Source organism: Haemaphysalis longicornis, unplaced genomic scaffold (assembly GCF_048455015.1).
Source record: "Haemaphysalis longicornis isolate Haplotype H1 unplaced genomic scaffold, Haemaphysalis longicornis Haplotype H1 scaffold_1, whole genome shotgun sequence".
In the NCBI taxonomy this organism is placed as follows: domain Eukaryota; kingdom Metazoa; phylum Arthropoda; class Arachnida; order Ixodida; family Ixodidae; genus Haemaphysalis; species Haemaphysalis longicornis.
The window spans coordinates 40,478,347-40,503,376 of NW_027526203.1; the positions used below are offsets into that span (position 1 = coordinate 40,478,347).

The 25,030-nt window shown below is 48.0% G+C and overlaps 2 protein-coding genes and 1 pseudogene across 2 annotated transcripts; all 3 read left to right on the forward strand.

Annotated features, from left to right (window-relative positions):
* The first annotated feature begins 16,665 nt into the window (after nucleotides 1-16,665).
* Nucleotides 16,666-19,715, forward strand: LOC144163766 (uncharacterized). The gene has a single exon (XM_077694493.1). It carries the CDS (start codon nucleotides 16,919-16,921, stop codon nucleotides 19,319-19,321), a length of 2,403 nt encoding a protein of 800 aa, XP_077550619.1. The 5' UTR covers nucleotides 16,666-16,918; the 3' UTR covers nucleotides 19,322-19,715.
* On the forward strand, nucleotides 19,326-22,106 carry LOC144165341 (uncharacterized). The gene is made up of 2 exons (XM_077695462.1): nucleotides 19,326-19,335; nucleotides 19,755-22,106. The coding sequence occupies exons 1-2, from the start codon at nucleotides 19,326-19,328 to the stop codon at nucleotides 21,905-21,907; spliced, it is 2,163 nt and encodes a 720-aa protein (XP_077551588.1). The 3' UTR covers nucleotides 21,908-22,106.
* Nucleotides 22,107-22,940: 834 nt separating this feature from the next.
* LOC144165474 (uncharacterized) lies at nucleotides 22,941-23,824 on the forward strand (annotated as a pseudogene).
* Nucleotides 23,825-25,030: the final 1,206 nt, after the last annotated feature.

Below are 25,030 nucleotides of genomic sequence, written 5' to 3' on the forward strand. Positions count from 1 at the left end.
GAGTGCGCCGAAGATTTTGGACGGGGGAACCGACTCGACTCGACGGGGAGGAACAGACTGGAGAGCGACTGTGTTCACGCAGCCGAGCTTTCTGGATGCCCCGGATGCGATGGCGGAAACACAAAAAATGCGCTACCCTCGCTGAGGGCAGCCAGGTACTCCCAGGGGTCGATGACGAGAGGCAGGCCGCCAATTTTGCGACGCTTGCGTGAATAAAATCAGCCAGACGTTGTGGGCCGGAAATTACCCTTGAATGCTCCGAAATTTGCAGGTAGGTAATCATGCGAAATGGGGTGATGCACTTGTGGAGGGCCTTTCAGCCCTGCTGTGGGACAGTTTCTCGAAAAACAAATTATCCGCCCCCGTTCAGAGAGGCTGATGCTGCGCCCTAGCCGTGCGGGAACGCCAGGCGACATCAAAATAAAGTGAACAAGCTCATTCACCAAGACGTTTAGAGAGAAGAAGGAACTGATATCTTCACCGATGCCACCACCGAATTCATCGGCAAGGGAATTAAATTTGCGAAATCGATAGAGCAGACGAGAAAGGTCCCCCGCGCCTCAGGAACAGAACTGATCGCGAACATCAATGCAGTGATAAACCGAATAGGGCCAACAAGTTGATGGAATTGAATTTCATAGGCACAGCAACGAAATGTGGCTGTAATGCGCCAGACACAACGTAATATATTTATAACGAACTACGGTAAATGGCTCTTGTAAAACTCGTGTGAAGTAGTGAAATCAAAGTTTCTGCAAAAGCTAGAATGCACTCAAAAATTTAAAAACCGCTCACGTAAAAATGACGTAACATGGTTTAAATCGAAGTTTCTGTAAAAGCTTGATGTCAGTCAAAAATTTAAAAACCTTTTCCAAAGGGACCAGGGGTTCATCGCCTAGTAGTAAAACCGGGTGCAAAGGAACTTGAAATTTATAAAACTCAGAAAAAAAATTCACGACGCTTGTTTTCATAACTAGGACACTCCATAAGTATGTGTATTACTGTAAGGCGCTTCCCACATCGCTCACTGGGTCTTCTAGCAATAGGAAGTTGTGGGTCAAGCGCGTGTGCCCAATTCGTATGCAACATAACACCACCTCCACAAATCGTTATGTCTGCAGCTCTGCCGCTCTACCAGGTGCGGCTTCGCAAGGTGGAGCTTGTTTTCATGGATTTTTGTCCATTCAGACTGCGGCTTCTTCGTTATTGATAATTATAGTCCCATTCTGTAATCCTGGTAGAGTAAACGAGTTTTCGTCACCTCAAGCTCTTTTGTCTCGGCTGCTAGGGCGTCTGCCTTTTCATTACCGTCAATTCCTACATGACTCGGTACCCAAAAGAAGCTCACGTCTAAGTGATTTTTGCTACAGTCCATTAGTGGGTTGAACACGTCTTGAACAAGCGGATTTTAGGTTTTGTTTCCGGAACACAGGGCTGCTAGCGTGCTAAGCGAGTCAGAGCAGATATGTGACTGCGGTGTCCTTTCAATGCATACTTTGTTTAAAACAAGCTGTGTGGCATGCAGTTCGGCACTGAAAATACTAGCGTCTGGTCTGAGCCGTTGGCATTCTTCGTAATAAGGTCCAATTGCAGCTGCTCCCACATACCTTTCTCCTTTCGAACCATCTGTGAAGTAGCACATCACACATAACTGAACTGAATATCTAAGAACTTTTGCTGCAAGAGTTACTTTGGAGTGTCATGCTTATTGTACTTCAGCAAGGAGAAGTCACATTGTGGCTTGCGGTATTTCCATGGAGCATGACCAGTTCTGTGGGTGACTAGCATGGTATCATCTACATAAAAGTGAAGGGCTTCATGAAGAATGCGGTATCTCAAAAACGTGGTTAGAATAGGCCGAGGCTTGTTGGTAAAGAGAGTTTCAAAGCGAGGTTTTAAAAACAGCTGTTGACAAGGATGAGTGGTGCAGGAAAGAATTCTCATGATGTACATGTTTCCGAGGAGTACTCTCCGGTTTTTAAGTGACCATTGATTGGTTTCTGCATACAGGCTTGGTACCAAAGATGTCCGGAAAGCTCAAGTGCCTATTCTCAAGCCCGAGTTTTGAATGGGGTTAAGAGCTTTCAGTACAGATTCGCGACCAGAACCGTAGATAAAGCAGCCATAATCCATGATGATGATAGTTGGACGTTTATGCCGCAAGCACAACGGCGGCAAAGAGCGCCAAAACAATAGTCATATTAGAGGGGTGAAACCTTGAACACTAAGCAAAGTCAGCAAAAACAAAAGTAAAAACCCCAAAACGACAATGAGCATGACATGGTGTATAGGGCCACATTTCATTATGCGTGATAGGAAATGAGGTTTAAAAACTTGACGTCTGACAAATACTCAAACACACGTTTCACGGAAACAATGGCATCGTCACCTAGAAAAAATGATGGATGTAGGGGAATATGTTGTCTGTAGAGTTCTTTGAAGTGTGTGTGTCGTGTTGTGTGAAGTGCCTTGCATGTTATTAGTACGTGCACTACGGATAGGGCCTCCCGCACCTGCTGCACTGGGGTGTACAAGATCCCGTCAGCAGATACGAGTGCGTTGCATTGGTGTGCCCTATCCCCAGCCTACCCAAGGTGACGTCCGTGAGTCTGTTGCGTGAGTCAGCTGTGTACCGTCCCAAGTGTGGCTTTATTAAGTGTAGCTTGTTGTCTATCTGTTCATCCCACTGCGTTTGCCATGTTCTGCGCAGGTGTTGTCTTATGTGTGGCTTGAGGTCTCTGTAGGGTATCGTTGTAATGTCTACAGTGTTCCTGAGTGCAGCAGCAGCGGCCCTCTCGTCTGCCAACTCGTTCCCAGCGTGTCCTGGGACCCAGCACAGGACCAGCTCATGCTTTTCTGCATACACGGACATAATAGTGTTGAATACAAGATTAACTATGTGGTTTTGGGGGGCCTTGTGCGATGGCAGTGCGCGAACAACACTCAAAGAATCTGTATAGATGATGAAATTGGAAATTTGATTTTCAAGAATGTGTCGTACAATCAGTAAAATTCCATACGCTTCTGCTGAAAAAATTGTGTGCACGCTCATGGTTCTGGCTGCTTTGAAATTTGGACCATGAGCAGCGCACGACACCACACTGGAGGTTTTAGAAGCGTCACTATAAAATTCTGCACATGTGTATTTAAACTGCAAAGACAGAAAGTGCTGCAGTATTGCAGCTCGTGGTACCCGATTTTTGTCAAGTTTCATAAAAGAAAGGTCGCACGACACGGGGTGAAGTTGCCAAGGCGGTACAATGTTTGAAAAGGATGAGCTGTACACATCTAAAAACGAAGCACTGAGATCGGAGGCTCGCTCTCTCACTCTAAGTGAAAAGGGCACAGGAACGGATTGGCGATTTACAAAGAGCAGAGATGTTGATGTATCGTTAAAGACAGGATAAAAAGGATGATTATTCAGCCACAGAATTTTAAAAGCATAAAGCAAGTCCATGTACGTTCACTGGTTCTCAAGGCTCCACTTATCACACTCGACATACAGACTCTCGACAGGGCTAGTGCGAAAGGCACCCGAGGCGAGACGAAGCCCCAAGTGTAGCACTGGGTCAAGCATTCGTATCACTGTTTTACTCGCCGACCCATACACCACACTGCTATAGTCCAAACGAGACCCAACCAAAGCAGTATACAAGCGTAGCAGGAGTTCTTTATCGGAACCATACGATTGGTGGGAGAGAACCTTAAGGATATTCATTGTTTTAATACATTTTTGTTTTAGTTGTTTCATATGAGGGATAAAGGAAAGTTTTTCATCGAGAATCATACCGAGGAATTTGTGTTCTTTTTTGACCGGAATCGAGACACCATTCAGTTTGATGTCTGGATGTGGCCTGATCGCACGCCTTTTGGAAAACACAACGCAAGTGCTCTTGACTGGGTTCAGCTTAAAACCGTTCTGATAAGCCCAGCCTGCTAGTTTGCTGACACCAAGCTGGACTTGGCGTTCGCAGATTGACATAGTGCACGATTTAAAAGATATTTGGACATCATCTACATACATTGTACAGGAAATGGTTCGTGGCAACGCCTTTCGAAGTGAGTTCATCTTGACAATGAACAATGTGCAGCTCAAAACGCCGCTTTGAGGCACGCCGTTTTCCTGCAGGAAAACATTTCAAAGGGCAGTACTAACTCTAACAGGAAAGGTTCGCTCCGCCAGATAGCTATGAAGAGTATTAAACATATTGCCCGAGACACCGAAGGCTTTTAGGTCGCAAAGTATCCCGTATCGCCAAGCGGTATCGTAGGCTTTCTCAAGATCAAAAAAGACCGTAGCACAAAACTGTTTACGGGCAAACGCATCCTTCATATACGAATAAAGGGCGAAGAGTTGGTCGTTTGTGTATCGCCCCACCCTGAAGCCGGCCTGGCAGCTCTCGAGAAGACCATTGAACTCTAAGAAGTACACGAGTCTCCTGTTGATCATCTTCTCGAGAAGCTTGCCCAGACAGCTTGTGAGGGCGATGGGTCGACAACAGGCGGGAAAAGAAGGGTCCTTACCCTCCTTCAGGAACTTCACTACAATAGCCTCCCTCCAAGATTTTGGGATGTGCCCCGAAAGCCATATGTTGTTGTATAGGTGTAGGAGTGTTTCAAGAGTGTCCGGGTGTAGGTGTTGTAATATGGTGTATGTAATCTTATCGGCGCCTGGAGCTGAAGGTTTACATGTGCTCAGGGCAGCCCTCAACTCATAGTGTACATTCAAAATTGTAACCAGATTTTCACCCGTTATTGTCATGTAGGGACTTCTTTTCACAAGTATATTTATGTTTCAGGAAATTGTTTGTGTAGTGTGCAGAGCTGGAAACGTGTTGGAAGTGTTGTGCAAGAGTGTTAGCCTGGTCTTCGAGTGTGTCCTTTGTTGTACTGACCAGGGACAGGCTATGTGTATGTTGTCCTTTAAGTTTGCGTATTCTCAAAAATACCTTGTGTGCATCTGTGTATGAGTTAATGGATGTAAGGAAGGTGCGCCATATCTCTCGTTTTGCCTCACGGCGCACACGTTTTCCGCACGCCTTGGCCCGTTTGAACAACATAAGGTTACCCGACGTGGGGTACCGACGAAGGATACCCCACGCCTTGTTGTGGGCCTCTCGCGCCCGCCTACAGTCCTCATTCCACCACGGCCTTTGCTGGTTGCGCGGGGCACCAGAGGCGTGGGGAATGGACTTTTCGGCGGCGTAGAGGATGTGCGCCGTGACGAGTTGGGTAGCTTCTTCAACGTGTAGGTATCCTATGGATGTGTGGTGTAGTTTGGATGTCTCTGTAGATATATTGCAGTTAGCTCGTGCTTCATTGAACCTATTATGGGAAGATGGACTGCATGGGCCTTTATCTATGTATGTTAGGTGGGGAAGTGGTCACTGCCATATGGGTCAGTGCTCAAACCCCACTCGAGAAGAGGAAAGAGAACTGCAGAGCCAATAGCCAAGTCAAGATATGAGTATGTGTTGTGTCTTATGTTATGGTATGTACGCTGTTTATTGTTGAAAAGGCATGCTCCAGAGGATGTTAAAAACTTCTCTATCAGGCGACGTCGGGCATCCGTCCGAGAAGAGTCCTAAAGAGAATTGTGTGCATTGAAGTCCCCTGTTAGGATGTATGGTTCAGGCAGCTGGTCGACCAGCGCCTCAAAGTCCAGGCTCAGAAGGGCAAGATCAGGAGAGATTTAGATGGAGCATAACGTTATCAACCTATTAACTATTATTGTGCGGATGGCTACAGCCTCAAGGACGGTGTTCAAGGTGACGAGGGTGGCATGCTAAGGATTTGCTGGCCATTATGGCAACAACGCCAGAAGATACTGTAGAGCCAACCCTGTCCTTTCTGTATACCAGATAACTAATAAAGAAATTTGTGTGCTTGGAATTCAGATGTGCTTGCTGGACACACATTAAACGTGGCTGATTGGCATGCAGAATCTCATGCACGTCGTCAAGATTATTCAGAAGGTCTCCACAGTTCCATTGACCTATGTTTTCTCTTCCAATTATGATGTGTTAGAGCTACTGGAGTGTGACTATTTACGGAAGGTCTTTCGGGGCTTGCCCACTTGGGAGGAGCTTTTTTGCCTTCTCTGGAGGTTTAGATGAAGGGACCCTCTCCTTCAGCTGCAAAGCAGACAGGAAAGGTGACGCATCCACCTGATCATCAGATTTGGATGGGGTACCCGGCTAACCGGACTCCCCAAACTTGGCACCCTTTCCGGTGCCCTTCTTTTTTGCGGCGACCGCCGAGGGCGTCAGGAGCGCCCCGGGTGGCACAAGCGGTGCGGCAGAAACGGGAACTGCTGCGGTTTCCTGTCTCCATCTCCTCCGGGCCCTTGCGTGTGCTTCGGTCCGGTGGAGAGGAGGAAACAGGAGGTGTAGCAGCCTCCCCAACAGATGTGGATTCCACCACAGCCGGCGGTGCAGTGGCAGGTTTGGCTGCCCGAGGCAACCCAGGGGGGCGGGGTGCGGCGGCGGGAACAGGTCCGACTCGCGGTACTGGATTCCCGCCGAAACTAGACGCAGCTCCGCCGCCCTCGGCGAGCTGTGTCGGCGTACTTCCCCAGGGGGAAAGAGGAGAACCTCTTCCGCGCCTCTGGGAAGGTGATGTTTTCTGTTATCTTTACTTTAATTATTTTTTTCTCTAGTTGAAACTTTTCACAAGCGCGAGAGTATGCTGCATGTGGACCCTGGCAATTCGGGCAGGGAAGGTTGGTTGCAGTGCAGTTGTCGGATAGATGATCATGCTGGCCACATTTGGCACATGTTGTTCGGCCACGACAGGAGTTGGTACCATGCCCGAACCGCTGGCACTTGAAACAGCGCCGCGGGTACGGGATGTATGGCCGGATAGGACAACGAATGAAACCTGCGTTGACATGCTCGGGCAGTGTGCAGCGGTCGAAAGTGAGAATCAGATTGTGGGAATTGCGGAGCTCCGCCATCTTTCCTGTCCCTCTCGGCCCGCCGCGGAGGCGAGAGGGGTGGTACCTCTCTCTCCGCGGTCGCGCGCTTCCCCCTCCGGGAGGATGCCCGTGAGATCGAGGGGGCGCGGCCGAACCCCTCACGTGACAGGTTTGCCCGGAAGTTCGGGCAGCCTGGTCGTCGACGGGCGACAAGGAGAGAGCCTCTTTTGGACAAGAACCATCGTCGGGAGCGGCCGTAAGTACGACTCGCTCCTTTTTGGCTTGCCTTTGTGCGCCCTCGCGCCTGTCTGTCCCGCCCTGGCTAAGGTGGTCGGCGGTGTAGAACGACGCGCCCGACGTCTCCTTTATTGCATTGCAATAAACGTCGGACTGGGCGAATTCTGTGTCCTGTGTTCCTTGCTGTTCGCTGCCGATACGCCAAGTTGGTGATCCGTGGCGGTGTTCAGTGGAGCTAGCCTTGCGGCCGGATCTCGAGGATCGAGCTAGGCCACCGTCAGAACCCTGGTCCCCACAAGATGTTTGGTGGCTATTTCTTTGTTGTCTCTCCTTAGGACGATGCGCCTTACTGCTGTCACGCTTTGATCTTCTAGGCCTTCGAGCAGATCGGTCTCTGTCTCGATTAGGAGGTCTGGCTCAGATATCACACCCTGGGAGCTGTTGAGGCTGCGGTGGGGTGTGACTCTGATATCAAGGTCTGCCATGCGGGTTTGGCTCATGAGAGTTGTGGCTTGCTTCTGTGAGTTAACCTCAACTAGGACCTCGCCAGTTCTTAGTTTTTTAGCATTGTATGTGTTGCCTAGGATAGATTCAAGAAACTTGGATACAAGAAATACAGATTGTGAGGAAAGAAGCTTGGATTTGTCAACCGATTCAACTATCAAAAAACCTGGGTAGTTGTCAGGTTTCGGTGAGTTGATGGCAGGAAGAGGTGGAAAAAATTCTTCGGTGCGGACCCTTTTCAGGGTCCGATCTGGTTTGGAGGGGGTTTTTCGAGTTACCATATGGCATAGGAAAAAGCAGGGGACGGGGTACTTCCTTCGCTCGGGTTACCCTGATACCGAGAGAGGTCCCGGAGCTGCCTGCCTGGTAAACAGACAGGGAGCCCATCCGCCGGAGCTTGACCTGGGCTCCGACGGCCACCGTTTGTGGTTTCTGCCCTTCACCTAAAAAACACATCACCACGGCAGGTCACAGCTTATGTTGGGGGCTCGGGGTCCGCGGTATCGCCAGTACCGTCACCAAGATTACTCAAGGTGCCCCGTGCGGGGGGCCGCCTTGTGTATCCTTGAGCCCCACACGAGGACGCAAAGATGTAGTGCGATGCTTCAACACCGCACGCTACACAGAAGCGGTCGTGAGAATTACCTGGTTTCAGCTTAACGTTTTTATTTTCCTTTCAGCTCTACATTTGGGACATTCACCAAAAAATGTCAGCCACAGTGTACAAGTAGCGTAATATGTTTAAAACCAAAATATGCATATAAGGTTGACAACCCTAGACATAAACGTTCGGTACCGACTGCATCAGTGTGCCTTCCATCTCAAATCGTGAAGGAGCTTTGTATTTCAATAAAACACGTGTTGGCGCTCCACGGCAACGACGGACGGATTAAGCGCACTGCATTTTAACCTTTTCACCGGTTTTTAAGATGTGATACCATATCTTGCATGCATTTAAATGTTTTCCGTGTTAATAAACTCACTTTGAAGGCAGCGCTGCGTATCTCCCATTTTAGTCCATCTGCGGGTTTTTCACTCCACTGTAGCTTGAGTCATGAGGTCCTAACTAGCCTAGACTTCAGCTTTGCTCATAAGATATAGAAAAATAAGTAAATAAAACATTTTGTATATCCCATCTTTCTATGACGAGTAGTTTTTTCAACGTGTTCTTATTTATTGCAGTGGGACGCCGCCTACTACCCCCCATATGCTTATAGATACCGCCGCCTCGATCACTGAAAACACCTCCCGGGCCGGATTAATGGGGGGATAGGTGGGCTGAAGCCTTGGGTCCCCGCGGTCCGAGGTTCCGCTCGAACAAATAAAAAAAGTTTTTGTGTGTGCTTGCTGCCCGAATTTAAAGTTGAAGGTAGGAGCTGCAACCTCACCGTCACACCGAAGCTGACTAACTCATGACAGGTGGGCTCGTGACAGGTGAGCCCAGCGCTCGTGTGTGTCTAGTTCTTTCTGTACGTGGGCAAGCTGCGATTTAGTCCCCTAAGGTGGGGAGGAGCGGGGGGCCCTGCACGTTATGGTTGACAACCGTTGTGTCTATTTCAATTCAATTTAGTTATTCCTACTCCCCTCTTTTTTCCTCCCGAGCTTTCTGAGCAGACGTCCTGGACACCAAAATTTACCTGTATACAGCTTGGCGGGGCATAAGAAGCCACATAAAAAAGGCCCCCTCGGCTCCGGTCTTTTTCGGCGCAGGTCGTTTCTGTAGTCTTTTCGGTACACGGGCCCCTAAGTATGCGGACGGTTCGGCACGCGCACTTTTCCATACAACAAAGAGGCATGCGAATAATGAATTTCTTAAGGACATTGTAAACTTTTTAAACCCGTGGGACGTTAAATGTAATTATTCACAACGTAAGCACTGCCCCATGGGCTCAGATATCTTCGTACACAGTTTCTGCCAGAAATTTCAGTGTATACATTTACAAGGGAATTCATTGTGGCAGCTCACGAGACACACACTAATGTTAACAAATCAGCGCGGGTGCCCGAAAGAGGACAAAAAATCACGAAGATCACAGAGAAAAGGAGAAGCCACATTCATTTCACACGTGTGTGCGTTAACCTGCGATTCAGGAACCTTAGTTCTGTTTTGGACAACTCCACGGAAGAGGTGGGGACACAAGTACCCCTGCTGACGCAAGCACCCTTGTTGAAGTGATGATGATGATGGCTGGATGTTTATAGCGCAAGGCCAACTGCGGCAAAGGGCGCCAAAGCAATAGTCATATATGAGGGGTGAAACCTTTACCACTAAGTAAAGTCAGCAAAAACAAAAGTAAAATCACAAAAAGACAATGAGCATGGCTGGTGTATAGGGCCAGATTTCATTATGCGTGTTAGGAAATGAGGTTTAAAAACTTGACATCTGACAAATACTCAAACACACGTTTCACGGAAACCATGGCATCGTCACCTAGAAACATTGATGGATGTAGGGGAATATGTTGTCTGTAGAGTTCTCTGAAGGGTTTGTGACGTGTTGTGTGAAGTGCCTTGCATGTGATTAGTATGTGCACTACGGATAGGGCCTCTCCACACCTGCCGCACTGGGGTCTAGAAGATCCCGTTAGCAGATACGAGTGTGTTGCATGGGTGTGCCCTATCCGCAGCCTACCCAAGGCGACTTCCATGTGTCTGTTATGCGAGTCAGATGTGTACCATCCCAAGTGTGGCTTTATTACATGTAGTTTGTTGTCTGTCTGTTCATTCCAGTGTGTTTGCCATGTTCTCCGCAAGGGTTGTCTTATGTGTGGCTTGAGGTCTGTGTAAGGTAGGTCTGTTATGTCTACTGTGATTCGGAGTGCAGCATTGGCGGCCATTTCATCCGCCAGTTCATTTCCGCCAATGCCAGAGTGGCCTGGCACCCAACAGACAGTCACCTCAAGGTTTGAAGAATATGCCAGCACAATTGATTTCAAGACAAGGTTAACTGCATGGGTTTTCGAGGACTCTCTGGATGACAATGTACGGACGACACTCAGCGAATCTGTATAGATGATGGATTTAGGAATATGATGTTCAACTATGTGACTTACAAGAAGAAAAATGCCATATGCCTCTGCCGTAAAAATACTTGTCTTTACATCATTGTTCTATACGCTTCAAAATTGGGCCCATGCGCCGCACAAGACACTGCAGTGAACGTTTTCGATGCGTCGCTGAAAAACTCTGCAGCCTTGTATTTATCCTGCACATACATGAAATGCTGCAAAATCCCACTTTTTGGGGTCCTATTCTTATTGTATTTTAAGAAAGACAAGTCACATGCAACAGGACGAAGATGCGATGGTGCTACAAGATCAGTGATAGATGACTTGAATGTGTCTACAAAGGAGACCTCATGAATAGTGACCTCGTCCCTTACTCTGGGCGAGAAGCGAACAGGAATGGATGGGCGATTTAAAAAAAGCTTTGCTGTGGATGTATCATTAAAAACCAGTTTAAAAGGATGGTTGTCCATTGATGAAATTTTAGAGGCATATAACAAGTCAACATAGGTTCGCTGGTGTGATAAGCACCATTTGTCACACTCTGCGTAAAGACTCTGTTGAGGGCTCGTACGGTATGCGCCACAAGAGAGGCGAAGCCCCAAGTGAAGCCCTGGGTCGAGCATTTTAACTCTTTCGCTACCGCGCCTATCAAAATCGATCAATTTGATCGATACTTTTGGGAGCGCCTTTTCATAGCGTTCCAGGCAATTCTCGAACAAGTAAAGCTGTCCGCAGTTAGATCAGAAAATGGCCTTTCAAAATCAGTTTTGTTTTCATTTTTGCAACGGAAACGTGATTTTTGACACGCTTTTGAATCACCTGGGTGTGGAAAAGGGGCGCGGTCATCGCGCGTCACGGCTACCAACGAAGAATGCGTGCAACTCGTAATTACTCTGCACCAGCGCTTGTTTTTTGCTATCAGGGCGTGAATGGGGAACTAGCAAACGATCTTCAATCGTCAGGTTCGCGCTCTGACAGTAATAATCCCAGAAATCGGCTGAAAATGTCAAGCAGTGCCTGGTTGCAAAGCTACTTTATGATTTTAGGCAGTTTTATTGCCTTTGCGCAAGTTGTTATAAGTACTATGGTAGTTCTACTTACCCCAGGACCATTCGCAAACAGTTTACAACAGTTTCGGTTTCGTTTCTGCATCGCGAAATTCATATTTAGCGCTACTACGCAGTTACCCAACTTCAAGGCTACCTGCCATGGCGCCTGAAGCGTCCGCGACTGCTCCTCGAACAAAGCACGCCGCTCCTGATTTCCCCCCACCCTAACCCGATTTCTGCGATAATAACTTCAGATGCAAGTCAGAAGGTCACACCCAGTCGCCAGATATCTGTTCCGCCGAGGACAGCGCTTCAAACCGGCCTTACACTGCCAGCTGTTCGCCTTCCAGTTTCGTTTCCATGCGAGGGTATATCTGGGTGTCTAATATTGCTGCTTAGTTGAACTGTCTATTCGGACGGAGTTTCTGATAAGTTTTTGTACTGTTTCCTTTGAAAAATGTTAGGCGGCGCTGCAATAGAGGAGGCTCGTTGTGCTGATCTTTTTTAGCGCGCTACTGCTACTCGGCCAAAGATCGCAGGGCACGATTCTAGCTCATCGTACCTCATTTTTGCGAGCAAGGCTACAATTGCGAGTAAGAAGATGATAATAAAGCTCAGCTTTATGTTTTGAGAGATAACTGACCGTGAACGACAACAAGCATCAGCCACGGCGTTCCGTTTTCAACTTCATGCATGTTTTTTTCCGCATCGCGTGCTTGTCCCAAATATTGTGCTCGCTGTAAATGCAAAGCCAGCCATTGACAAGATGTTTTTACGTTATGTGGGGGCAAATTGGTGCCTATAACGTCAAACCGCCAGATTTATTCCAGTGAACCACCCGAAATTGCACATTTTGAATTAGAGGTTGGGCTTCACCGCATGACACGAGCACCGTGCGTGGTAACATTTTTTTTTTTTTTATATCTGAAAAACTGTTCCGCGCAAGTCGACATTTTTTTAGGGTGTGTTTTTGAAATGTTTCCCTACAAAATGTCTATTCTAATTTTTTTCTAGTACCGGTGGTTTGATATACACAACTCCTTTTTTATCATTTTTTTCGACAACTTGACAAAAATATTGATTTTGATATTTTTTTTCACAACTATGATATATGAAAACCTTTAAAAAACTGGTGTTATTAGAAAGGCCGTTAAATAATCTGCATTTTGTGCTCCTGCAATTAGTGCCTAAATAATTTTTTAGCAGGAAAAAAAATGTTTTCTTGGACCCCTAAAAATTGGTCAGTTTTCTGCGGTAGCGAAAGAGTTAAGTGCTGTTTTAGTGGCTTACCCATACACAACACTCCCATAGTCCAATCTAGACCCCACTAGGCTTGTGAAAATACGTAACAGGAGTTGCTTATCCGTTCCATACGACTGGTGGGACAAGATTTTAGGAATGTTGAGTGCCTTTAGACATTTATGTTTCAATTGTTTAATGTGAAGGATGAACGTAAGCCTTTCATCCAACCCCACACCTAAAAACTTGTGTTCCTTCCTCACAGGAATCGATACGCCATTAAGGATAATGTCTGGGTCCGGATGGATCCCACGCCTCCTGGAGAAGACAACACAGGTGCTATTTTCTGGGTTAAGTTTAAAACCGTTCTTGTCAGCCCAGCTGGCAAGTTTTTTAACACCGAGCTGGACCTGACGTTCACAGATTGACATATTGCATGGTTTAAAAGATATCTGTACGTCGTCTACATACATTAAATAAGAAATTGTAGGTGGCAATGCCTTACCAAGAGAGTTCATTGTAATTATAAAAAGAGTACAGCTTAGAACTCCACCTTGCGGCACGCCGTTTTCTTGCACATGAATACTTGACAGTGCGTTACCAACTCTCACGCGAAACGTTCTTTGGGACCAATAACTAGCCAGAGTGTTGATCATACAGCCCGAAACACTGAAAGACTTCAGGTCTATGAGGATCCCGTAGCGCCAAGCGGTGTCGTAGGCCTTCTCGAGGTCGAAAAACACAGTTACGCAATACTGTTTATGAACGAAGGCATCCTCTATATACGATTCAAGAGCTACGAGTTGATCGTTCGCGGATCGCCCCGCCCTGAAGCATGCCTGGCAGCTCTCGAGAAGACCGTTGTATTCAAGGAAGTAAACGAGCCTGCGATTTATCCTCTCGAGAAGCTGGCACATACAGCTCGTCAGGGCTATTGGACGGTAGCTTGAGGGGGACGACGGGTCCTTTCCCTCCTTCAAGAAAGCCACTACTATGTCCTCCCTCCAAGAGTGTGGAATGTGCCCCGAAAGCAATATTTTATTATATAGATGTAGAAGTGTTACAAGTGTGTCTGCGTGTAGGTGTTGTATCATTGCATATGTGATGTTGATGTGATGTGATTGCATTGTGTGGGCCTGGAGCTGAGGGTTTACACGTGCTCAAAGCACCCCTCAGCTCATGCAGTGAAAACTCTGAGTTATAAGAAGATGTTGACCTATTGTTATCTAGTATAGGCTTCTTTTCGGCCGTTTGTTTGTGTTTCTTCAAAGTGTTTGTGTAGTGTGCTGAACTGGACACGTGTTGGAAGTGTTGTGCCAGTGTGTCAGCCTGGTCTTCGAGTGCGTCCCCTGTTGTGCTGACGAGAGGCAGGCTGTGTCTTTGTTGTCCTTTGAGTTTGCGTATTCTCGTTTATACTTCCCGTGTGTCTGTGTAGGAGTTTATTGATGTTATGAATGTACGCCAACTCTCTCGTTTTGCCTCACGGCGCACACGTTTTCCTAACGCCTTGGCCCGTTTGAACAAAATGAGATTACCCGACGTGGGGTACCGACGAAGAATACCACACGCCTTGTTGTGGGCCTCTCGCGCCCGCCTACAGTCCTCATTCCACCATGGCCTCATCTGGTTGCGCGGGGCAACAGAGGCGTGGGGAATGGACTTTTCGGTGGCGTCGAGGATGTGCGCCGTGAGCAGTTTTGTAGCTTCTTCAATGTGTAGGTGTCCTATGGATGTGTGGTGTAGTTTAGATGTCTCAGTAAATGTATTCCAGTTAGCTCTTGCTTCTTTAAACCTTTCATGGGAAGATGGACTGCTCAGGCCTGTGCCTATATACGTTATTGAAGTCGGGAAATGGTCACTACCATATGGGTCTGTGCCCACAACCCACTCAAGACATGGAAAGAGAATTTCAGAACCAATAGCCAGGTCAAGATGTGAGTATGTGTTGTGACCTATGTTATGGTATGTAGGCTGTTTATTGTTGAAAAGGCATGCTCCTGAAGATGTAAGGAATTTCTCTATCAGGCGACCTCGGGCATCCGTGCGAGAAGAGCCCCAAAGAGAGTTGTGAGCATTAAGGACGCCTGTAAGGATGTATGGTTCGGGCAGCTGGTCGACCAGCGCCTCAAAGTCAGAGCTCGAAAGTGCAAGATCAGGAGGGATGTAAATGGAGCATACCGCTATTAACCTATTAAATATTATTGTGCGGATGGCTATATCCTCAAGGACAGTGTTCCAGGTGACAGGGTGGCATTCTAAGGATTTGGGGGCGATTATGGCCACAACACCAGAAGAGTGTGTGCAACCAAGCCTGTCCTTTCTGTATACCAAGTAACTATTCAAGAAATTTGTGTTCTTGGCATTCATGTGTGTTTCCTGAACACACATTACACTTGGCTGATTAGCATGCAGAATCTCGTTCACGTCGTCAAGATTATTTAGAAGGCCTCTGCTGTTCCATTGAACGATATTTTCTCTTCCCATGATGATGTATTACAGCTACTGGAGTGTGACTATTTATGTAGGGTCTTTCGGGGATTGTACTTTTGGACGGGTTTCTTTACCTCCTCTGGAGGTTTAGATGGAGGGACCCGCTCCTTCCGCTACAAAGCAGACAGGAAGGGTCCCACATCCACCTCATCATCTGACTTGGAAGGTGTACCCGGCGTACCGGACCCCCCGGACCTGGCACCGTTTGCGGTGCCCTTCGTTTTGGCCGCGACCGCCGAGGACGTCAGGACCGCCCCGGGTGGCACAGGCGGTGCGGCGGAGGTGGGAACTGCCGCGGTTTCCTCCGTCTCCATCTCCTTCGGGCTCTCGCATGTGCTTTGTTCAGGTGGAGAGGAGGAAAAAGAGGGTGCAGCATCCCCAACGGACGTGGATGCCACCACAGCCGCTGCTGCCTGAGCAAGCGGCGCGGTGGTGGGTTGAGCTGCCGGAGGCAACCCAGGGGGGAGCGGCGGCGGGACCAAGTCCGACTCACGGTACTGAGTTCCCGCTGAAACAAGACGCCTCCGCCCACCGGCGAGCTGCGTCGGCGTACCTCCCCAGAGGAAAAGAGGCGAACCTCTTCCACGCCTCTGGGAAGGTGATGTTTTCCTACTGGAAATAGGGGTTCACAGCGCGGGAGACAAGGATGACGAAAAAACACAAGACGAGCGCTGAACTTCAACAAGCTTTATTGACGATAGCGCCCAGAATATATACAGAAGCGGAGACACAAAAAAGAAGACAAAAAACAAGATAAACAAGGCGGAGGGCATGAAGTCACACTTATGCATGTGTTTAACACAATCGCGACGCATTCAGATAACGGAGTTCGTTATTGGAAAGTGCAACCGACGGCACACTGATGCACAGCTCACCCAGTCGCTGTATCTGTTCAGCTTCTACGATCTCGCGTGTTAGCTGCTCACGGTGTCTGTAGATGATTTCACATTTGTTAAAGACCGGAACGCAACCACAATCTCGACAATGAATACCCAGATGGCCCTGTACTGCGGTATTGACATTGTAATAGTGCTCCTTTAATCTTTCGTTTAGGCATCTGCCCGTTTGGCCGACATACTTCTTTCCGCAAGTGAGCGAAATGACATAAACAACTCCAGCAGTGCAAGGAACAAAATGCTTTTTGTGCTTGGTGGTGCAAGTGTTTTTTCGTCCGGCACGGGACGAAAAAACAGCTGTGCACTGATGCACAGCTGAGCTGTGCATCAGTGTGCCGTCGGTTGCACTTTCCAATAACGAACTCCGTTATCTGAATGCGTCGCGATTGTGTTAAACACATGCATAAGTGTGACTTCATGCCCTCCGCCTTGTTTATCTTGTTTTTTGTCTTCTTTTTTGTGTCTCCGCTTCTGTATATATTCTGGGCGCTATCGTCAATAAAGCTTGTTGAAGTTCAGCGCTCGTCTTGTGTTTTTTCGTCGTCCTTGTCTCCCGCGCTGTGAACCCCTATTTCCAGTATGAATTACCAACACGCCCAAGCATCCACTCTACTGAGTTATATTTCTAGTACATCGGGCTCTTTTACTCACTTTCCTTCTACTCCTTTTCACCTTGTTAACCTCATCGCCTTAGGTGAGTGCAGGGCGCGCACACTCGCCTACTGCATACGTCGAAGGTTGCTTCCCCCGGAGATACGCAACTTGTTTGGAGGCGTGGCACCCTCAGCTGGACACGGGATGAGAATCTGCAAGATTCTGCGTTCTGAGTGGAAACGCCAGGCCAGGCTGTTCCGGGACCTGCTGTTCTTCAGACTGCACAGCGCCGACACCCATCACATAGCGCAGAAGAAGTGGCGCGATCTGTGTGTCATCACCAGCCGCACCACGGAATTCATATGGCAACACGCACTCGTTCAGCTCCGGGCTTTCTCCCCCAAGAAGGTTTCCCCTCCTCCGAGCAACCCAGTCCACTCCACGTGTGATGTGCCCCTTCCGGACAGTGTGAAACGTGTTCTACGCCTGGGTCCCAAGTTCGCCGTGGAGCCGCAGAAGTCGCCCCCGGAGCTGCTCACGCTTGTAAGGCAAGTTGCCAGGCGAGCCCCGGAATCTGAGACTGAACGTTGCGTGTCGGAAGGTGTTCATGTCCTGTCCCAGCCCAGACCACCCCGCAAGAGCTTGCCTGTGAATAGTGTCGTCAAGTTTTTTAAAGAACAGTCCCTTTCTTTGCTTACTGCTGACAAGGAAGGGGGCTTCGCGGTTTTACCGAATTCTGAGCTTGATTCAAAGGCCACCTCTGCTATTACTTCTGTTTTTAACTGTCGCAATGACATCTCGCTCTCAAAAGTACGTAATGATGCGAAAAAGCTTTGTAATGCCCTGAACCTCCAGCGGCTAGCCAGCTCTATTGGCAATTGCAAGAAGCTTAGCTTGGATATATTTTTTACAGTCAAAACTCATAAAATTGATTGGCCGCTTCGAGTCATTGTTTCTGAAAATGGGACGTGGCAGAAAGCTGTTGCCTTGTTTTTACAATCCAAACTAAATCTACTAACGATTGATGACCCTTTTCTCGTTAGAGACTCTAATGATATCATTGCTTTTATCTCAAGTAGTGACAAAGGTTTCAACGCCTGCTCCATTGACATCAAAGACTTATATTACTCCTTGCCGCACGACACGTTGCTACGTTGCGTTGAGTGCTGCATCGATGACTTTGGCTCTATTGCTTTCCAGAATGCGACCGGCATTTCTGTGACCAACTTTTTAGCACTTCTGGGCCTGTACTTGAAATCAACCTTTGCGTCTTGGAACAATAGCACTTACATACAAAAAAGCGGAGTGTGTATCGGCTCATGCATCGCTCCCATCTTAAGCGACATTTTTCTGGCCCACCATGACCGTATCCTTGCTAGCCGCCTTGATCAAGCAGTCGTTCCTAAAGTTTTTCGCTTCGTAGATGACTTTCTCATTCTTTTTTCTGATGGTCAGAAGCATGAGAAGTTGGCGTGTGCTGTTGCCGATGTGCTCTGCATTTTTGAAGACTGCCTAGCACCTCTTGTCCTCACCCACGAACTTCCGGTCGATGGGGAGTTGAGATTTTTGGATCTGAAGCTTAGCATTTCTACTGCTCACCTTTGCTGGGTCTATGAGCCCCGGGCAAACAAACCCCTCCTGCCTTTTCTGTCGGCACATTCTAAACTTGTCAAACGCGGTATCGCAAATTTATGTTTCACCAATGCCCTGCACAAGTCTTGTAGCCACTCTATGGAGCCTAGCCTTCTCACACAGGCGTCTCGCCTGAGGAGCGCTGGGTTTCCGGAGTCTCTATTGGTTTCCGTGGCCGAAAAATTGTTAAAGAAAATTAAGCAGGGAGAGAATGCCACGACAGACTGCGCTGACGAGAAAAAGCCTCTTGCGGTGCTGCCATATTTGCACAAAATTTCGCACGGTTTGAAGAAAATAGGCAACAAAGCGAATGTCAGAGTGGTGTTCTCTGCCCCTGATAAATTATCAGGGCTTTGCAAGCGCGTAAATTCCCGTGCCGGACGAAAAAACACTTGCACCACCAAGCACAAAAAGCCCTTTGTTCCTTGCACTGCTGGAGTTGTTTATGTCATTTCGCTCACTTGCGGAAAGAAGTATGTCGGCCAAACGGGCAGATGCCTAAACGAAAGATTAAAGGAGCACTATTACAATGTCAATACCGCAGTACAGGGCCATCTGGGTATTCATTGTCGAGATTGTGGTTGCGTTCCGGTCTTTAACAAATGTGAAATCATCTACAGACACCGTGAGCAGCTAACACGCGAGATCGTAGAAGCTGAACAGATACAGCGACTGGGTGAGCTGTGCATCAGTGTGCCGTCGGTTGCACTTTCCAATAACGAACTCCGTTATCTGAATGCGTCGCGATTGTGTTAAACACATGCATAAGTGTGACTTCATGCCCTCCGCCTTGTTTATCTTGTTTTTTGTCTTCTTTTTTGTGTCTCCGCTTCTGTATATATTCTGGGCGCTATCGTCAATAAAGCTTGTTGAAGTTCAGCGCTCGTCTTGTGTTTTTTCGTCGTCCTTGTCTCCCGCGCTGTGAACCCCTATTTCCAGTATGAATTACCAACACGCCCAAGCATCCACTCTACTGAGTTATATTTCTAGTACATCGGGCTCTTTTACTCACTTTCCTTCTACTCCTTTTCACCTTGTTAACCTCATCGCCTTAGGTGAGTGCAGGGCGCGCACACTCGCCTACTGCATACGTCGAAGGTTGCTTCCCCCGGAGATACGCAACTTGTTTGGAGGCGTGGCACCCTCAGCTGGACACGGGATGAGAATCTGCAAGATTCTGCGTTCTGAGTGGAAAGCCAGGCCAGGCTGTTCCGGGACCTGCTGTTCTTCAGACTGCACAGCGCCGACACCCATCACATAGCGCAGAAGAAGTGGCGCGATCTGTGTGTCATCACCAGCCGCACCACGGAATTCATATGGCAACACGCACTCGTTCAGCTCCGGGCTTTCTCCCCCAAGAAGGTTTCCCCTCCTCCGAGCAACCCAGTCCACTCCACGTGTGATGTGCCCCTTCCGGACAGTGTGAAACGTGTTCTACGCCTGGGTCCCAAGTTCGCCGTGGAGCCGCAGAAGTCGCCCCCGGAGCTGCTCACGCTTGTAAGGCAAGTTGCCAGGCGAGCCCCGGAATCTGAGACTGAACGTTGCGTGTCGGAAGGTGTTCATGTCCTGTCCCAGCCCAGACCACCCCGCAAGAGCTTGCCTGTGAATAGTGTCGTCAAGTTTTTTAAAGAACAGTCCCTTTCTTTGCTTACTGCTGACAAGGAAGGGGGCTTCGCGGTTTTACCGAATTCTGAGCTTGATTCAAAGGCCACCTCTGCTATTACTTCTGTTTTTAACTGTCGCAATGACATCTCGCTCTCAAAAGTACGTAATGATGCGAAAAAGCTTTGTAATGCCCTGAACCTCCAGCGGCTAGCCAGCTCTATTGGCAATTGCAAGAAGCTTAGCTTGGATATATTTTTTACAGTCAAAACTCATAAAATTGATTGGCCGCTTCGAGTCATTGTTTCTGAAAATGGGACGTGGCAGAAAGCTGTTGCCTTGTTTTTACAATCCAAACTAAATCTACTAACGATTGATGACCCTTTTCTCGTTAGAGACTCTAATGATATCATTGCTTTTATCTCAAGTAGTGACAAAGGTTTCAACGCCTGCTCCATTGACATCAAAGACTTATATTACTCCTTGCCGCACGACACGTTGCTACGTTGCGTTGAGTGCTGCATCGATGACTTTGGCTCTATTGCTTTCCAGAATGCGACCGGCATTTCTGTGACCAACTTTTTAGCACTTCTGGGCCTGTACTTGAAATCAACCTTTGCGTCTTGGAACAATAGCACTTACATACAAAAAAGCGGAGTGTGTATCGGCTCATGCATCGCTCCCATCTTAAGCGACATTTTTCTGGCCCACCATGACCGTATCCTTGCTAGCCGCCTTGATCAAGCAGTCGTTCCTAAAGTTTTTCGCTTCGTAGATGACTTTCTCATTCTTTTTTCTGATGGTCAGAAGCATGAGAAGTTGGCGTGTGCTGTTGCCGATGTGCTCTGCATTTTTGAAGACTGCCTAGCACCTCTTGTCCTCACCCACGAACTTCCGGTCGATGGGGAGTTGAGATTTTTGGATCTGAAGCTTAGCATTTCTACTGCTCACCTTTGCTGGGTCTATGAGCCCCGGGCAAACAAACCCCTCCTGCCTTTTCTGTCGGCACATTCTAAACTTGTCAAACGCGGTATCGCAAATTTATGTTTCACCAATGCCCTGCACAAGTCTTGTAGCCACTCTATGGAGCCTAGCCTTCTCACACAGGCGTCTCGCCTGAGGAGCGCTGGGTTTCCGGAGTCTCTATTGGTTTCCGTGGCCGAAAAATTGTTAAAGAAAATTAAGCAGGGAGAGAATGCCACGACAGACTGCGCTGACGAGAAAAAGCCTCTTGCGGTGCTGCCATATTTGCACAAAATTTCGCACGGTTTGAAGAAAATAGGCAACAAAGCGAATGTCAGAGTGGTGTTCTCTGCCCCTGATAAATTATCAGGGCTTTGCAAGCGCGTAAATTCCCGTGCCGGACGAAAAAACACTTGCACCACCAAGCACAAAAAGCCCTTTGTTCCTTGCACTGCTGGAGTTGTTTATGTCATTTCGCTCACTTGCGGAAAGAAGTATGTCGGCCAAACGGGCAGATGCCTAAACGAAAGATTAAAGGAGCACTATTACAATGTCAATACCGCAGTACAGGGCCATCTGGGTATTCATTGTCGAGATTGTGGTTGCGTTCCGGTCTTTAACAAATGTGAAATCATCTACAGACACCGTGAGCAGCTAACACGCGAGATCGTAGAAGCTGAACAGATACAGCGACTGGGTGAGCTGTGCATCAGTGTGCCGTCGGTTGCACTTTCCAATAACGAACTCCGTTATCTGAATGCGTCGCGATTGTGTTAAACACATGCATAAGTGTGACTTCATGCCCTCCGCCTTGTTTATCTTGTTTTTTGTCTTCTTTTTTGTGTCTCCGCTTCTGTATATATTCTGGGCGCTATCGTCAATAAAGCTTGTTGAAGTTCAGCGCTCGTCTTGTGTTTTTTCGTCGTCCTTGTCTCCCGCGCTGTGAACCCCTATTTCCAGTATGAATTACCAACACGCCCAAGCATCCACTCTACTGATGTTTTCCGTTACCTTGACATTAATTATCTGCTTTTCCTGCTTGAACTTTTCACATTTTCGCGAGTACGCTGCATGGGGTCCCTGGCAGTTGACACAGGTGAAGGTTTCGCATTCACAATTTTCTGAGGGATGGTGATGCTGACCGCACTTAGCGCAGGTAAGTCGGCCACGGCAAGAGTTTGTGCCCTGCCCGAACCGTTGCAACTTGAAACAGCGCCGTGGGTTCGGGATGTACGGGCGGACTTTGCAATGTATATACCCAGCATTTATAGATTCTGGAAGGGTGGATCTATCGAATGTCAGGATAATGTGTTTAGTGGCTATTTGTTTGTCATCGCGGCGTATGGATGTGCGCTTTACAGCCGTGACACCCTGATCCTTTAAGCCTTCCAAAAGGCCAGCATCAGTTTCGGAAATGAGATCTGCCTCAGAGATCACACCCTGAGAGCTGTTGAGGCTTCGGTGGGGTGTGACCCTGATCTCCAGATTTGCCATGCGGGTTTGTTGCAGGAGGATTCCGGATTGCTGCTGAGTTTTTACTTTAATTAGTACTTCGCCTGTTCCTAGTTTTTTTGCCTGGAACGATTTGCCAATGATTCCTTCAAGGAACTTGGAGACGAGGAATACAGACTGGGAGGAGACGGGCTTCGATTTATCTACTGATTCAAGGACCAAAAAACGGGGATAGTTGTCAGGTCTCGGAATGTGGATTGTTGGAAGGGATGGAAAGGAAACTTCGCTGCGGCCTGTTTTCGGGGGCCGATCACGTCTGGGGGGGGGGTTGAATTATCCATATGGCATAGTAAAAAGCATGGAGACGGGGGTACGTTCTCCTTTGACCTTACCCTGGTAGTGAAAGAGGTCCTGGAGCTCCCTGCCTTGTAGACAGGCAGGGAGCCCATCGGCTGGAGCTTGACCAAGGCTCCGACGGTCACCGTTTACGGCTTCTACCCTTCACCTTTAAACACCTCGCCACGGTTGGACACGGCTTATGTTGGGAGCTCGGGGTCCGCCGTGTCGCTGCTCACCGTCACCATGAATACTCAAGGTGCCCCGTGCGGGGGACATTTGCATCAAATATGTCTGTAAAGTTGGCCACGGAGGTTTTTAGTAAACACTGCGCGGGTGCGATGTACACGTTGGCAACTTCAGCAGCTACCCGCAGAAGCACTCCATTCTGCACGATTCGTCGAAAGAGCAGACCGCTTGTGTTACTGCCTCAATAGTCCTCAAAGAGTGGCAAACCCCCTAACGTATTTGCGATGTACAATGGTTCTGTCCATAGAGTTTTTGGATGAGTGCATTGCGGTGTTTGAGAACATGCAAGTACAGCCGCCTTGTGTGCGCGGATTTTGTTTTACAATGCGGTCTTTTTTAACGTTTTGTGGCCACCTCACCATTCATTATGAATTTACCTCTCTACTGACTAGGAGGATAAATCAGGACGCCCTTGAGAACAGTTTATCGATTATAAGGTCAAAATAAGGGGCGAACGCTAACACACAACTCTTCAGTGTCAGGCCTCTTTCAGGCACCTTTTTGTCAGTAACCTGTTCAAGGTGTCTGAAAACTAATTGCACCGACGACATGACATCGATCTTTGCAACTCTCCTACCTGGCCTTTCGGCACCGTCTCAGGGTCTTAGTATCGAAAACATACCCTTGCTTGCGATGGCAGATGATCCTTCCAGATGACCCCCGGACGAACCCTCGTGTTGAATATGTGCCACAGCATTCAGCAGAAGACGAACTCATGTTCCAGCCATAGCATGCGAAGCAGTAAATGTGTGCTGGGTAAGTCTTTCGACTCTGTCGACTCCTACGACAAGGCTACTTTACCGCAAACCCAGCCCGCGCGTAATATTTCTGACTTGCTTTCACCCGAGACTCATCGTAAATTATCACAAGTTTTACCCTTCCCTAAGCAAAACAAAACTTTTAAGGGGTAGCGCAATAGACAAAAACACGAGAAAGGTAGTAGACGGGACGGAGCTTACGCCTCGTCCAGTTTGCTTCTTTCCCCGTATTTGTCCTTGCAGTACTGTCAAAAATCTTTCTACATGACGCAAAGCAAAAAAACAACTGGTCACCCCGTGCGTAATAACTATTAGTTTCAAACTGATGGGGTATTCCGATATAAAATAAGCAAATTATTCGCACATTTCTAAAACAATACGGCAAAACACGTGAAGCTTGACGGTACACATGCAATGTCCAACGACACTGGTGTTGCTTGCTGACGTGCCCTTCCGAAGGAGGAACTTAGGGGTCCGCACGACGCTCACGAGCATGCTGGCGAGCGGGATCGCGACTACGCTACCGATTGTGCTCACGAGTGCGTGCTCGCATAACCGCCCGCTCTTCGGCCGAACTAATCTCCCGTGGCGTACCCATACACCTGTGAACTTGAATTCAAGTTACCATCATCACAGCTCCTTTAGGTGGGCTTTACTCTATGGAGTTTTGCATAGCTCATCGGCCGACGAATCACCCGCGGCCTACCCATAGGTTGGCTGAATGTGAATTCAGGTCATTAAAATCAGAGATCATTAAGATGCCCTCTACTGTATGGTGTTTACATTACACATCGCACGTTCAATGTCAGTTTTTTTTACCTCGCTTGAAAGCGCCGGTATTTATGTTTCTTCGCATACCACAATAGATGTTTCAGACGGCAGCCCGTCTGAGATACTGCAGTTACAGTGGATCACTATCGGGTTGGATGGCTTAGAGCACTCTAAATAGAGTAAGAAAATACGAAGTGGAGACGGGCACCGCGCTAGCCAGCTGGAAAAAAGTGAAGTCGGAGATAATGTGACGTAACAAGCTGCAGTGATAAGACGGTCGTAATAAGAAGCTGTTCCTGTGCCACTAACTATATTCATCCGGCAGCGGCGAGTT

Coding starts and splice junctions, on each gene's coding strand:
- LOC144163766 (XM_077694493.1), top strand. CDS start 16,919: ATGAATTACCAACACGCCCAAGCATCCACTCTACTGAGTTATATTTCT.